The following is a 16,556-nucleotide window of genomic DNA, read 5'->3' on the forward strand; positions in this document are numbered from 1 at the left end:
GGGACCTTTAGGGGGCAGGACAGGCTTCTCTGCATAAGAAACTTTAAATGAGGAGAATAGACTTTGCTTGGGGACAGAGCTCCACCCACCTGCGCCAGTGTGCTCTTGTATATGGAAAAAGACACAGCCTGGCCCTGCTTGGACCCCCTGGGCTTGTTGTAGGTCCAGGTGGGGCTTAGAGTGGCCCACCTCCAGGCTCTGATCAGACCCTGCCACCTCCCCCAGGACCTGCATAAACGAGATCTCTTCCTGTTTCAGAGCACTTAGGGAGAACTGTTTCCTAGAACCTGGCTGGTGCCTCCCCCTCCCCCACCCAACTCATCTACCCTGGTTACACAGCGATTGCTCACCTTGGAGACAGGACACTCCACAGGGTTCTGAGCGGTCAGTTGTGGCTCATATGACCACTGGCTCTCAGACGCGGAGCTGTGAAGCCATGGAAAGCCTGCTGCCTGCCTCTGGATCCACTTTCCAGCTGATCCTGGAGCATCTGCAGGGTGTTCTTCTGGTGGTTTCAAAAAACTTGACCAATGTCCTGAATCACCCTATCTTTCTCTGGAATACCATGGTACGTAGTGTGATGATAGATTTGATAGTGAAGAGGCGATACACTTTAAAAAGTGCGAAATTGCTGGGCCAAGAGGGTTCTGCCCACAATGAAGTCTGTGGACTATGTAGTGAGGATGGGAATGCTAGACCAACGGCACAAGCTGATGAAGTCCTCAGGTCCCCTGGGGTGGAGGCCAGTCCTCCCAGCTTACAAACCCTGTGTTGGTTGGGCATGAATGCAATGCAGAGCAAGTCCTCATTTCGGGGCAATGTTGACTTTCTGAAAAAGGCACAAGAGAGTCAGCCTCCTCAGTTTTCCCAAGTGACTGATGGAAAACCCATCTCGAAAGCATCAAAGAAGGGTGGAGAAGAATCTCAGAAGAAAATGGTTGATTCGAAGAAGATCACTCGTTTTCCAGAAGGTTCAGTTCTGCTCACCCAAGAAATTGCTAGATGGAAAATGAGAGTCCAGAAAATGAAGGAGAATAAAAGGTTGGAGCGGTCCAAGTCACAGATGGAACAGGTCCTGAATGGTAAGCTCAGCCTACTGACACCGATGGCTGAGCACGTGCTGAAGATTAGTCCCTTGCTTGACCCCCTCAGACATCATGTGGAGGTTGGGAACCCCAAGGTCCCATGAAAGAAGGAAGCAGAATATGGTCCTCCGCCCATCCATCGATCAGAAGCTGATCTGAAACGTGTCATCGGTGGTGCTGACTTCAGTGGGTCCCTTTGGAGTCCTAAAGAAATAGCCCAACCACTGTGGGAAGAAAGGCAAAGGAATGAAGAGCTTTCAGGACAGATATCAAGTCTTGAAGCAGAAGAAGCATCTCTGTGGGATGAGAATTCACAGCTGGAAAGAGAGATTCGGCGGCTAAGGCTGCAGCTTCAAGTTCTGCCCCAAACGTTTGAAGATCACGTAGCACAACTTCAGAAAAAATGTCTTGAGAGGGAACTGCACTGCTTAGACATGGAGAAGAAGCTTGCCAGGGTGTGTAAAACTGTGAAATCCTTGAGCGAGGATTGTGACCTCTATAAGAGGATGGTGGAGGAGCTGGGCAAAGAACTGGAGAGCACCAACTGCTACCATCAAAAGCAGATCTGTGTCCATGAGAAACGGGCTCAAGCACTGGGGATGGCAGCTGTGTCTACCGAGAGGAGGCTCAGGGAGCTAAGGAGAGAAAGCGACCACACGAGGCAGATGCTGGCCAAGCTCCACTGCAAGTTCCAGCCTTTCCCAAGGGGCCCGTGTGCTCCTGCTGCTGCTCCACCCGCAGCCCACAGAGGCCCCAAAGGGTCAGGGCACCCTCTCCCAGGTCACCAGGCTCCCCAGGGAGCAGGAGGGTCACTCAGTGAGGGTTCCGGGGTCTGAGGTCACCTGCAGGTTTGGTTCAGCTTCCCCAGAAGGCAGGTGCTGAATCCTCATAACCGCAGCTCAGCTTCTGCATATGCTTTCCCTTTAATTTTAACGTCTCTCTTTTTAGTTTAGCGACTAATATTTAACTGATGCCACAATGGCTCTTATTCAAGGAGATATTCTAGTATTTTAAAATAAAGATTTATGTAATATAATTCTTATTTATTCCTTTTCTTCATATATTCTTAACATAATTCTTATGATTATATTGAACTTCCCTGGTGGCTCAGCAGTAGAGAAACCACCTGCAGTGCAGGAGATGCAGGTTGGATCCCTGGGTCAGGAAGACCCCCTGGAGGAGGGCATGGCAACCCGCTCCAGTCTTCTTGCCTGGAGAATCCCCTGGACAGAGGAGCCTGGCCAGCTGCAGTCCACAGGGTCACACAGAGTCAGACACAACTGAAGTGACTTAGCACAGACACACGCATTAGAATACGTATTGCCATAGAATTTTGATTTAAATAAAAAGGCCCATTATTATTCTGATCATCACTGAAGTTTAACACGGATATGCTTAAAACAATAAAGATGGTTTTGTATGCCATGAATATTATTAGAAGTCTGTACAAGTAACATTTATCTGAAGAAATTTTGATTAAGTTTTTTAAAAACAATTGGGAAAAAACCCTACATGACACTCAATTCAAGCTTAACATATTTTTATTAGGTTAGTCCTAAATTCATAGGTTAATTTTGAAGAGTTAGCATTTTGCAACAAATTTTTTCTTATTTTGTCATTTTTTGAAGCTTTTCTGTCTTGTTGAAGACTTTTTTTTTTAGACAGCTCTAAATTTTACACAATTATAATAAAAGTTTTCCCTGGATGGCAAACACACACACATACAACCACAATGTAGAAACAAGGCGCTTTTAGTTTGTATGACATTAACAGAGCATGATTCAAAACTAGAGTCGCAAAATTTAAAAAAATGTTTAAAGAAAAAGAGAAAGAAAATTCATGCTCACACTGCATATATATAAAAGATACCCTAACGCGTATTGAGTTAGCCAAAAACTTTGTGCTTTTCTGTAAGATGTTATGGAAAATCCAAACAAACTTTTTGGCCAGTCCAACAGATTGAAATGGCAACCCCACGCCAGTATTCTTGCCTGGGAGATCATGGACAGAGGAGCCTGGCAGGCTACAGTCCATGGGGTCGTGAAGGAGTCCGACACGACTTAGCAACTAAACAGCAACAAACACGTTGAATAGGAGAGTTGCCTGGTTTATCAGTCGGGATTCCAGCAACACTTCATCCCGAATGGTGTAGATGGAGAGACTGTCATGAAGGTTCAGCTTCCTGAGTCATGGAGGGATGAGGGAAGGACCAAGGATGGGAGTGGGGTAGGATGGTGGTGGGGTGTGGTTCCCAGATGCTGATGAGAGAGGACACAGTTCCCTCTCTGGGCCTGGAGGGAGGGCAGGAAGTGTGTCGCCTGGTCAAGGGGAGGAGAACAACTAGCCCCCACCCTCTGCGCTCCTGGGGTTTCCTTTACTGCTGCAGTGACAGCAGCCACCTGCCAAGAGGGCCTGGGTGGTGTTGGCAGGGAGCCCACCTCCTGGTACAGAGCAGGCCAGAAAAGCGCCCGGGTGAACTTGGAGAGTGACCTGAAGATCTGAGCCTATTTGAAAGTGTGTGTGTACTGTGTTGCGTTTATTCACATTTCTTGAGTACACATCTACTGAGCCGCTACGATGCCTGCAGCGCTGTTCTAGGTGCTCAGGATCCAGCTGATGGAAAAGCCTCACCATGAGGCCTGTGGACCCACAGAACTAACATTCTAGTGGAGGCAAGGTCAGATAATATAAAGGAAGCAGAAGAGGTGATGGTGGACGAGGAGGAAATGACGAGATCCCCGGCTTGCGGCTGTAGCTGGGCTGGCCCCCTCTGCCCTCTGCAGGGGCCTTCGGGCTGTGGTCTTGGCGGGGCCTCACCTCAGCAGAACCCTCCTGGGCAGGAGTTTTCACAGCCCAGCATGCAGCCTGCTGGCCCCGGGGCTGAGCCTGTTGCCTGCCTTCTTCCCCGCTGGGGGCTGGGGCCCCAGGCTGATGTGGAGAGGCAGGGCTCCTGCCAGAGCAGCAGTAGCCAGAGCGGAAGGAACACGCCAGCTCCACTTTTGGGAGCCCCTAACGGTTCTTTCTGGAAGTGCTTACTTCCCCTCTTGGGGGTGTTTGTTTGTGGCTGGATCCAGCCTCCTCATTGCCCAACTCAGCAAGCATGGTGGTTAAGAGACTGACTGGTAAAATGATGCCTGGTAGCCAAAGGACTCGGGTTTGAGGAGGTGCAAGAGATGTTCTTCCTGATTCCTATATCTCCCGCTCACCTTTTCTCCCCATATTTCCTTTCTCTCCTTCTCTCCCACCCCTCCTCTCTCCCCATTGAAAGAGCTTCTATTCCCTAAAGTTGCATAGCAAGAAGGAAAAGACAAAGAAAGGGGTGTAATCAGACATTTCTCTTAAAAAAATCACACTGCCTTTTCATTTCTACTTCCTTCCGTCAGTTCAGTTCAGTCGCTCAGTCATTTCCGACTCTTTGTGACCCCATGGACTGCAGCACGCCAGGCCTCCCTGTCCATCACCAACTCCTGGAGCTTAATCAAACTCATGTCCATCAAGTTGGTGATGCCATCTAACCATCTCCTCCTCTTTCATTCCCTTCTCCCGCCTTCAATCTTTCCCAGCATCAGGGTCTTTTCCAATGAGTCAGTTCTTCATTCACATCAGGTGGTTAAAATATTGGAACATCAGTTTCGGTATCCTTTCAATGAATATTCAGGACTCATTTCTTTTAGGATTGACTGGTTTGACCTCCTTGCAGTCCAAGGAACTCTCAAGAGTCTTCTCCAACAGCACAGTTCAAAAGCATCAACTCTTCAGTGCTCAGCTTTCTTTAATAGTCCAACTCTCACATCCATACATGACTACTGGAAAAACCATAGTTTTGACTAGATGGACGTTTGTCAGTAAAGTAACCTCCTCCAAAAGCAACATTTTTTCCAAGCCTTTGAAATTTGTTATGTGTTTGAATGTCTGTGCTTTTCTGGTCTTTTCTAAAGTTTTTTGCAAATTAATTTGTATTGGATAAAACACTTTAAAAGAAAATGTTAATTGCTATCTAAGATACATACATGAAGATATACCTTACACACAGACACCAGAAATGTACAGTCCGATGAATGATCACAAATGGACACGTGAACGTAACCACACCCCAGGGCAAGAAAGGGGTCCTTAGCAAGATCTTCAGGCTTCCTCCCAATGCCACCTCCTCCCCTCTACTCTAATTCTAATGCCATAGGTTGGTTAGTGCTTAAATATCTTATACTTGTCTTCTTCTGAGCTGGGTCTCTTTCCCTCTGCAATTTGGTTTTGCTTAGAGTTGTTCTGCTTTCATTTCATTCTTAGCTAGCGTTTCATCATATGAAGATATGGTAATTTATTCATCCTCTTGTTATCAGACATCTGGGTGGTTTCATTTTTGAGTAATTACTAACAATGTGGCTATGAACATTCTTGTTCATATCTTTGGGTAAACAGTATGTGTGCCGAGCCGCTCAGTCGTGTCCAACTCTTTGTGACCCCGTGGACTATAGCCTGCCAGGCTCCTCTGTCCATGGGATTCTCCTGGCAAGAATACCGGGGTGGGTTGCCATGCCCTCCTTCAGGGGATCCTCATGACCCAGGCTTGAAACCTGAGTCTCCTGCATAGGCGGGCACATTCTTTACCACTAGTGATTAATTTTCACTTATTTTACTTTATTTTTTTACCTAACTGAAAGTCTTCTGGCTGTGATCTCAGCAGCAGATCCGTGACAGGGAATTTCAGATCTAAACTTGTTTCCAAAATGTCTTGGCCATCTATGTTAGTTCCCCAGGGTTGCCATAACAAATTACCGCAAAGTTATTTTTTTATTGATATTATTTATTTTCACTGCTTCTTAGAATAGGCTCTTCTACGATATGCCTGCCTGTTCAAGACTCTTACTCATTGTTTCCTTTGGGTTGACTTTTGCTCTTGTTAAATTAGTAGGGGTCTTATAAATTTTTTATTTCTTTACTTTTGGCTGCCTAGGTCTCTGTTGCTGTGCCTGGGCTTTCTCTAGTTGTGAGTGATGAGCAGGAGCTGCTCTCTGGTTGCAGTGTGCAGGCTTCTCACCACCCTGGTTTCTCTTGTTGTGGAGCACAGGCGCTGGATCACAGACTCAGTTGTTCTGACGCACGTGTTTAGTTGCTCCTCGGCATGTGGGATCTTCCCAGACCGTGGACTGAACCCGTGTCCCCTGTGATGGCAGCCGGATTCTTACCCACTGGCCCACCAGGGAAGTCCCTAAATAGTTAACAGTGTCTTTGATGAACAGAAGCTCTCTACTTTGGTGAAATCTAGTAAATCAATATTTTCTACAATGGTTGTTGTTTTATGTGTCTTGAATTGCTGACTCCAATGTCATGAAGACATTCCCCGGTTGCATTTCCAAAATTGTTATTGTTATCACTTAAACCTGATCTGGAATTGATTTCTTTGTACGGTGTGAGGAGGCTGGCAAGAGAAATACTTTTCCCCACGGATAGCTAACTGACCACGAACCATCTATTGAAAAGCCCCCATTTCCCCTCTGTTTCATGGTGCAAATCTTTTGTTATAAATCAAAAACAAAAGTGTTCTTTGATATGTGGTTCTGCTGCTGGATGCTCTATTCTGTTCCATTGGTCTGTTTGGCTGTCTTTTTGCTGATAACACACTATTTTAATGACTAGCTTGGTAAAAAGTCCTGCTGTCCAGGGAGTCCAAGTCTTGCTTGTCCAGGGAGGGCTAGTGTTCTAGCTGTTTTGTAGTTCCTTAGGATGGTTTTGGCTGTTCCTGGGTGTTTGAACTTTCACACATATTTTAGAATCAACTTAACACTTTTCACAAGTATCTACATAGATTTTGATTGTGGTTTCATGTAACCTACATTGTGACTGCATTAATCCATTTGGAGAGAACTGATATCTTTGCAGGTTTCCCAGGTGGTGATAGTGGTAAAGAACCTGCCTGCCAATGCAGGAGACATAAGAGACTTGGGTTCGATCCCTGGGTTGGGAAGATCCCCTAGAGGAGGGCATGGCACCCCACTCCAGTGTTCTTGCCTGGAGAATCCCCATGGCCAGAGGAGCCTGTTGTGCTCCGTCCGTGGGGTCACAAAGAATGGGACTCGACTGAAGTGACTTAGCACGCACACATGATATCTTTACATTCCTGAGCCTTCCAATCCATAAACTTAATATATACCTTCATTTATCAAATCTTTACTTAAATTTGTAAGTAAATTTACTGGGTATTTTATTTTAATTTATTTTATTTTATTTTAATTATTTTAAATTTTAATTTAATTTTAATTTTTTAAATAATTTTAATTTATTTTAATTTAATATTAAAAATAATAGCAAATGAAGCAACCAACAAACAACTAATCTCAAAAATATACAAGCAACTCCTCCAGCTCAACTCCAGAAAAATAATTATTTGTTGATTATTCTTATGTTGATCTTGTATTCAATAAAATCTAAATTAACTTCTAAAAATATTCTTATCAGTTAGCATCAGTATTTGTTTCCCAGGGCTGCCATAAACAATGACCACAAATTTAGTGGCTTAAAACAGCACAAATTTATTGTCTCACATGTTCTGGAGGCCAGAAGTCTAAATATAAGATGTCGTCAGGGCTTCACTCCCTATGAAGTCTCTAGGGGAACATCGTTCCTTGCCTCTATCAGCTTATGGTAGCCCCAAATGTTCTTTGGTGTGTGGCAACATAATTCCAACCTCTGCTTCCGTTTTCACATGTCTTCTCTCTGTGTGTCTCAAAGGTCCCTCTTGGACTTCCCTGGTGGCTCACTGGGTAAGAATCTGCCTGCCAGCACTATTTAAAATAGTTAGGACGTGGAAGCAACTTAGATGTCTGTCAATGGATGAGTGGATAAAAAAGTTGTGAAACATACACACAATGGAGTATTACTCAGCCATGAAAAGGAACAAAGTCAGTTCTAGTGAGGTAGATGAACATAGAGCCTATTATACAGAGTGATGTAAGTCAGAAAGAAAAAAAGTAAATGTCATATATTAATGCATATGTATGAAATCTAGGGAAATGGCACTGATGAATCTATTTGCAGAGCAGGAATAGAGATGCAGATGAAGAGAATTGTGGACTTATGGGCACAGCAGGGAAAGGAGTGGGTGGGACGATTGAGAAAACAGCACTGAATACATACATTACCATATGCAAATAGAGAGTTAACAGGAAATTGCTCTATAGCACGGGGAGCTCATCCTGGCACCTTGCGACAGCCTGGAGGGGTGGGATGGAGGGTGGGGAGGTGGGAGGGAGGTTCAGGGGGAGGGAACCTAGGTATGCTGAGCTGTGCTTAGTTGCTCAGCCGTGTCCAACTCTTTGGGAGGCCAGGAACTGCATCCTGCCAGGCTCCGCTGTCCATGGGGGTTGTCCAGGCAAGAATACTGGAGTGGGTTGCCATGCTCTTCTCCAGGGGATCTTCCCAACCCAGGGATTGAACCCAGGTCTGACACATTGCAGACGGATTCTTTACTGTCTGAGCCACCAGGGAAGCCCAAGAATACTGGAGTGGGTAGCCTATCCCTTCTCCAGGGGATCTTCCCAACCAAGGAATCAAACCAAGATCTCCCACATTGCAGGTGGATTCTTTACAAGATGAGCTACGAGGGACACCCGAACGTATACCTATGGCTGATTTATGTTGATGTATGGCAGACACCAACACAACATTGTAAAGTAATTATCCTCCAATTAAAAATAAGTAATTTTTTTAAAGGGGGGGCTTAAAAAGAAAAAGAATCTACCTGCAAATGTAGGGGGCATGGGTTTGATCCTGGTCTGGGAGGATCCCATGTGTGGAGGATCAACTAAGCTGGGGCACCACAGCTACTGAGCCTGGGCTCTAGAGCCCACGCTCTGTGACAATGGATACCCAGCTCAGGCAAAAATAAATAATTCTTTAAAGTCTCGCTTTCTCTTTAAAAAAAAAAAAAGCTCCCTCCCTGGGAACTTCCTGGTGGTCTAGTGGTTGGGATTCCATGCTCTCACTGCCAAGGGCTGGGGAACTAAGATTTAGGGCCCATTCCGAACCCAGGATGATCTTATCTCAAGATCCTCAATTTGATATCATCTGCAAAGACCTTATGTCCAAATAGGTCGCATTCATAGCTACTGGGGGTTAGCACTTGGACATGTCTTTGGTGGGAATACAATTTAACCTGCTACAGCATCCCAGCAAATCCATGTGTTTCAGCCTTTCTTTGCTTGTGGAAGTTCTGCACTTTGCTTTATTTTTTCACTTTGCAGCGTGTCTTGAAGATTTTTCCGTACCAGCCGTTCACATATCGCCTTGTTCTCTCAAAGGTTGCTTGGTTCTCCACTTTGGGGAAATACCATAATTTAAGGGACCCACCGTTTATTGCTGCGCATTTGGGAGAAAGCAGAGCCTTAGAATCCACTCAATCCCATTCTAAGAGGTGACTTCTCTGGCCGGGTGGGTTCTGTCCCTGAGCTCAGGCGCTTCCTCTATAGGGTGGGCAGTGGAGAGAGATGGTTGCCACCTCACTTCTAGCTACCAGGCGTCAGAGTCTGGTCTGCCCCTTCCACTGCGCACTTTCCAGGGAAGGTCTGGGAAATGGAGACAGCACTCCGTCTTCCCCGATTCCTTCCCTGGGCACAGGTTGATGGTGGTTTGCACACATGGGAGGGACGCTCAGGAGGAGATAGAGGGTTCTGACTTAAGCAGAAGGAGCATCCTGAATGAGCTCCATCTGTCGTGTCCACATCAGGGGCTTAGGGTGTTGGGTGGAGGAAATTGCAGCTAGATGCCTTCTGCCCGAGGCTCTGCCCCCCTCAGAAGCACAAGCAGGACTCTCCCCGGGCCCCATAGGGTCCAGGCCACTAGTCACTTTCTTGCCTTTGTTTTATAACCCTCTGGGCAACTTCCATGCCTTATTAAGGTTCGGGTTTCTTAAATAAAAACCAGATGCTCACTGCCTCGGCACTGTGAATGCTTTTCTAGAACTCCTTCAGAGCCGCTTGTCTCAGGAGTCCACGACGGCCACAGGCAGTGTGTCTGCCCGTGGCTTCGAAGTGCTCAAGAGCCTGCTGCAAAAATCATGTGTCATAATATTCTTCAGCATAGGTTAATTATAGTAATTTTTCTCAGCTCACAGCAGCTAGAAAATCCTCTGTGACAGCAGAGGATCCAGGTTCCTGGGATCTGTATGCACCCTGGATTTATGTTCCCATTTGCCTTGACATACCGGTCCTCGATGAGCCTAAGGTCACCTTGGTCTGCAGAGATCTGTCACATGCCGTCAGCCCTCGTGTCCTTACCCACTGCCACAGCTCGGGAATCCCAGAGCTTTCGTAGCTGGTCGATGGTCTTGGACACAGCAACACTTGTCCAAACTGTCTTCCCCCATTTATCCTTTTCATCTGAAATCATTCCTATTCATTTGTAAGTGCAAAGAAAGAAAGTGAAGTCGTTCAGTCGTGTCCGACTCTTTGCGACCCCATGGACTGTAGCCTACCAGGCTCCTCCATCCATGGGATTTTACAGGCAAGAATACTGGAGTGGGGTGCCATTTCCTTCTCCAAAGCACAAAGTCTTCAGCTATCTAAACCCACAGCCGAGGCTCAGGGGTCGACCTGGCAGGGTGAGGGTAGAGGTGGGTCTTCTGGCTCTGACACTACCATGAAAACCCATGACCTTGGGCTCTCCCATCAGGGGTGCTGAGTGAGCCTCAGTTTACCCATGTATTCATTCAATCACCTGCTGAGGCTACAGAAAGGAATCAGGCCCCACCCGAGCTCTCAGGGGGCTCACAGTCTAAGGTGGGAGACCAAGTTGAAAACCCAGGGCTGGACAAGGCACTTCAGGGGCTTTGACAGAAGTATGTAGGGCTGACCATGTGGACACAATACAGGAAAAGCTCAAATCTCCACACTATGTCAGGATGCCAAGCTTGCACCAAATATGGAATGTGAGTGGGCATTTACCCCACGGGGCAAGAAGGCAGGGGATTGTGGAGAGAGCAGAGGGATGGGAAGCCTGGCATCCTGGGGAATGATAGGCAGCCCTACGTAGTTAGAGCATGGGCAGCAAGGGAGGGCCGAGTTGGGAAAACCTGTGTGCTCTGCTCCAGCTTTGTCCCCAGGGTCTGGGTTCTCACTAGGGGTGTTTCCCAGTATCTGCAGACATCTAAGAAGAATTTTTTAGTTGCAGCGTGTGGGATCAATTCCCTGCTCAGGGATCAAACCCCAGGCCCCCTGCATTGGGAATGCAGAGTTTTAGCCATTGGACCACCAGGGAAGTCCCTGAAGACATTTTTGATCGTCACCACCAGGAAGATAGGGGTGCCACTGCCATGTGCCGGGCAGGATGAAGGTGAGCATCCTGAATGCTCAGGGCAGCTCTCTCCTGCCCACCAAAGAACTGTCCAGCCCCAACTTCCCAGGTGGGGCTAGTGGCAAAGAACCTGCCTGTCAATGTAGGAGACCTAAGAGACACAGGTTCGATCCCTAGGTCAGGAAGATCCCCTGGAGGAGGGCACAGCAACCCACTCCAGTGTTCTTGCCTGGAGACTCTCCATGGACACATGAGCCCTGTGGACTACAGTCCATGGGGTCGCAAAGAGTCGGACACGACTGAAGCAACTTAGCGAGCACACACACGAGTATCAATACAGCCAAGGCTGAGAAACCCTATTCCTAGGTTACTGGGGGCCTGTTGGAGGGTTTGAGCTGGAGAGTGGCACACGCAGCGACCTTCCAGGCGCACCATAGGAGCAGAGCTGAGGCGGGAGTCCTGGACAAGGAGAGAGGGCTTTGGGAAACAGATGCGATGGCACAAGCTCGGAGCTGATGAACTACGGCCTGCAGTCCAATCCGGCTTGCCATCTGTGCAAGAGGTGGAGTGGGTTTACAGTTTTTCAATGGCTGAGAAAAATCAAAAGATGAATACTATATTGTCAGATGTAAAACTTATATTAAATGCAAGTTTCAGTATCCAAGAGTAGTTGCTTTGGGACACAGCACATTTATTTCCCTATTTGCCTATTATTTAGGATGATGCCCTTTGAGCTACAATGAGAGCACTGAGTAGTTTTGACAGAGATCCCGCAGCCCACAAAGCCTAAATTATTTACTATTTGGCCCCTTATAGAAAAAGTTGATCAACTCCTGGCTTCAACCAAGGCAATGTGGTGGAGATGGCAGAAAGACACAGGCCCAGTAATGATATAAAAGGAGTAAAACAGATGGCTTGATCACCAATTGAATATGGTGACATGAAAAGAGAGCATTATCTAGCCTGGGAGCTTTGATAAGAGGGAAAGAGGATTCAGGTTTCAGGGGGAGATAATGGATTGGGTTTTGGATATATAGAGTCAAATATGAGTCACAAAAGAATAACTATGAACTGTAATTCCAGGAGATAGCAAAGGAAATGGAAGCCTGGAGTGTGCTGCAGTCCACGAGGTTGCCAAGAGTCAGACACGGCTGAACGATGGAACAACAACAAAACTCTAGGTTGGACACACAGAACCGGGGCTTAAGAAAGATGTAGGGTCTGGAGATGAAGACTCACAAATCTTCACCCTGCAGAGGACGGATGAAGTCAGGACAGCAAGTGAAATGACCGAAGACAATGTTTTTTTTTTTTCTCTCACTCCAGTTTACAGGTCACAGCACTCGGGGAATCTACTAAAAGCTTTGGCCTTCCAGTGAGAAAAAGAACACACTCAAAATTCTTCATGGGGGTTTCTGGTTCCAGAATCACAATGAAGTCTGGGATGCAAGATTAAGAACTTCTGGTCTGGAACAAACAAGGGCAAAAAGAAGGTCAAGTATAACACATCAATATTAGAGGTGTAGGCAAAGGAAAAAAAAAAAAAGAGCCTGTGAGGGAAGCTGGTCTGACAGATGGGAAGAGAACTAAGCTCTAAAAACTAAGCCCAAGAAGAACAGATTGAAGGATCAAGGTGTTCTGTGCCTTAGAGAGGTTCAGCCACATAGTTGAAGACAGCCCATCGTGGATTTGGTGGCAGTGGTCATGGGTGAGCTCTGTCTGGACCTCTAGGGGGAATTGCAGACTAGGTGAGGCTGCAGGCGGGGAAGGGCAGACAGCAAGCACAGGCTCTTCTGTCCGGGGTTGCGCATGAGAAAAGAAGAAAGCCATAGCAATAGTTTTGGTTGGATACAAGGAGTTGAGGATCACTAAGTATGTGTTGCTCGTATAGTCTTAATCTGAGATGGACTTGAGTTTTATAATATTTTGGCAATGACTAACAGACAAAGAGAGGTCACAAATACAGAAGCGAGGAGCAGAGGAAGCTGAGGAGCAAGATTCTGGTCCAGAGAAACTATAAAACTCTTAGAGCAAAACATAGGTAGAACACTCTATGACATAAATCAGAGCAAGATCCTCTATGAACCACCTCCTAGAGTAATGGAAATAAAAAACAAAAATAAACAGCGGGACCTAATTAAATTTAAAAGCTTTTCCACAGCAAAGGAAACTATAAACAAAGTGAAAAGACAAGCCTCAGAGTGGGAGAAAATAATAATAAGTGAGACAACTGATTAAAGATTAATCTCAAAAATATACAAGTGTTTCATGTAGCTCAATACCAGAAAAACAAACAAGCCAGTCAAAAAGTGGGCAGGAGACCTAAACAGACATTTCCCCAAAGATATACAGATGGCTAAAAAACACATGAAAAGATACTCAACATCACTCACTATTAGAGAAATGCAAATCAAAACTACAGTGAGATATCGCCTCACACCAGTCAGAGTGGCCCTCATCAAAAAATCCACAAACAATAAATTCTGGAGAAGATGTGCAGGAAAAGGAATCCTCTTGCACTGTTGCTGGGAATGTAAATTGATATAGCCACTATGGAGGACATTAGGGAGCTCCTTTAAAAAACTAGGAGTAAAATTACCATGAAAGAAAAGTGAAAGTGAAGTCACTCAGTCATGTCTGACTCTTTGCGACTCCATGGACTGTAGACTACCACACCCCTCCATCCATGGGATTTTCCAGGCAAGAGTACTGGAGTGGGTTGCCATTTCTACCATATGACCTAACAATTCCACTGCTGGGCATATACTCTGAGAAAACCATAATCAAAAAAGACACATGCATCCCATTGTTCATTGCAGCACTATTTGCAATAGCTAGGACATAGAAGAAACCTAGATGTCCATCAACAGATGAATGGATAAAGAAGTTGTGGTACATATATACAATGGAATATTACTTAGCCATAAAAAGAAAGCATTTGAGTAATTGAAGGGTTTACTTGAAGGACAATTGTAAAGAAATTATCCTTAAATTGAAAATAAATTTTTTTAAAAAAAGAAAAAAAGAGATCCTGGAGGAGATGGTGCAGATGGTGGGGATGGGGAGGTCAAGAGATTTCACGGTTGACCCTCCAGTTTTCCACACTTCCTTCTACTCACCACATATCCCCTGCTCACCACAACCAGACATTCAAATTCAGCTGAATGTCTACAGCCTCCCTTGTGTGTGTGCTGGGTCTCTTCAGTTGTGTCCGACTCTTAGCAATCCCATGGACTGTAACCTGCCAGGCTCCTCTGCCCATGGGATTCTCCAGGCCAGAACACTAGAGTGGGTTGTCATGCCCTCCTCCAGGGGATCTTCCCGACCCAGGGACTGAACCCATGTCTCCTGCATCTCCTGATTGCAGGTGGATTCTTTACCCACTGAACCATCTAGAAAGTCCATAGCCTCCGTTAGTCCTTCCTAATAATCTGTGATAAATGTCAATCTAGGTGGAAAAGTTTTTGGAACTTTTTCCAAAATATTGGGTTGGACAACAAGTTCATTCTGGTTTTTCCATAACACCTTGTGGAAAACTGGAATGAATTCTTTGGTCAACATAATACTTAGCCTAACTTGAACCTTACCAAAAAAGTCTGGCCCCTAAGCAGTATGTGAACTCAAATTTATTGATGTCATTATTTGCTTTTAAGGGAATGATAAGTAGGTGTTGATATTTTAATGACAGTTACCTTGTTGAGTGGCATATATAAAAGTAGTTGGTTTAAGATATTTGAGCCAATCAAACACACACTATGTCAAATGAGAGGTGCAAATTAGTAGTAAAATATATAATAAATCACCCTTTCCCAGTATTGCTGAGTTTAAAAATTCCTATATATGGTAATAGGAATCATTAGTAATCAGTCAGTGCACATTTCCAGAGAACTTGCTAAAATATTCCTGTAATTGCTAAGTGTGGGAGATTGTTTCTTTGGTGGCTTCTAATAAATACAGGTCCCTCCCAGTGTCCCCTTCCCTTGAGTCTGGGTTGGCCTGGACCTTCCTTAAAAAGGTGAAAAAATAAAGTGTGTCAGGCATGACAGTGAGCCAGTTCTAGGTCTCTATCTTTTAAAAGTAAAGTAGCTCCAGCTTTTGTGCTCTGGGGAAGTCAGTTACCATGTAAGAAGGCCAAATGCCCAGAGATGAATATGTCGAAAGGAAGGCCAAGCTAACCATGTGAAGAAGTCACATGGAGAATAGGGGCCACCCCGATCCCAAGTGTGATAGCTGAGGCCCCGGACATAGGAACCAAGCTGAACCATGTCAGACAGCCCTAGCTGCTCAGGTTACCAAGCTGGTGCCACATGGAGCAGAAACAAAGTCCCCACACAAAACTCTATCCAGTTTGCAATATCCTGAGCGCGTAATAAAACGGTGCTATTTCAAGCTGCTAAATTTCCGGCATGTTCTGCAGCAAAAGAAAATAGAATCTTGGCGCTTTCTGGTAAACTTAAATCACACAGAATGGAAGGAAGACATGCACAGTAAATGTTTGCAAAGGATCAGATCAGTTGGTTGGCCTTGGGTAGTGATGAGCGGGATAAAGTTAGATCCTTCACTTCAACCTAGATGAAAGTCAATTCTGAACGGTATTTGTACACTTCTGTAAGACGTTCTAGAAAACGTTGGTAAGATTATATTGTTAGTGAACCAAACTTGAATCCATTTACCTACATGCAATAAAGCCAATCTACACCAGGTTGTGGTCAAGGAAAATGCAGCGCATATTTCTGACTCCAAGCAAGGAACCCAGGTAGCTAGTGCTTAAAAAGCCTAAACTCCCTAAATGCTTCCAGAGAAAGATTTTAAAGATGGGGCTAGAGAAGGGAGGCTTGTGGGATGTGTAATCAGTTCGTGAACATTTTTTGATTGGTTGGTGGTGAGGAAATGAGGAATCAACATTATCAACCTTCTGGTTCCAACCAGTATGGGATCTACATGCTTATAGACAGTATGCCGTTAACCTCTACCAGCTGGTGGGAGTTTCAGTGTTTGCAAAACCATTCAAAGGATATGATTCAAGATGTTACCTCTGTCTTTAGACAGACAAATGGCTAAACTATTACTATTTTGTCTTGCTTGACTTTTCCTTTCCTTCTGCCTTTTCTCACTTATCTGGTTAAATTTACTCTTTGGAACTCAGGGAAGGCTTAGGAGGCTAAGTTTATCTCCCGATGAGGT

The 16,556-nt window shown here is 45.4% G+C and overlaps 1 protein-coding gene across 1 annotated transcript; it reads left to right on the top strand.

The window, feature by feature from the left end:
• Window positions 1-400: 400 nt before the first annotated feature.
• Window positions 401-1,921, top strand: LOC147380343 (uncharacterized). Its single transcript, XM_086415986.1, has 2 exons — window positions 401-1,082; window positions 1,233-1,921. The coding sequence occupies exons 1-2, from the start codon at window positions 401-403 to the stop codon at window positions 1,919-1,921; spliced, it is 1,371 nt and encodes a 456-aa protein (XP_086272112.1).
• Window positions 1,922-16,556: the final 14,635 nt, after the last annotated feature.

This window comes from Bos grunniens, chromosome 1 (assembly GCF_055505025.1).
Source record: "Bos grunniens cultivar Pamir isolate PY7600 chromosome 1, Bosgru_T2T1.0, whole genome shotgun sequence".
Classification (NCBI taxonomy): Eukaryota; Metazoa; Chordata; class Mammalia; order Artiodactyla; family Bovidae; genus Bos; species Bos grunniens.

Coding starts and splice junctions, on each gene's coding strand:
- LOC147380343 (XM_086415986.1), top strand. CDS start 401: ATGACCACTGGCTCTCAGACGCGGAGCTGTGAAGCCATGGAAAGCCTG. Junction 1,083..1,232: donor GATGGAACAGGTCCTGAATG/GTAAGCTCAGCC, acceptor TCCATCGATCAG/AAGCTGATCTGAAACGTGTC.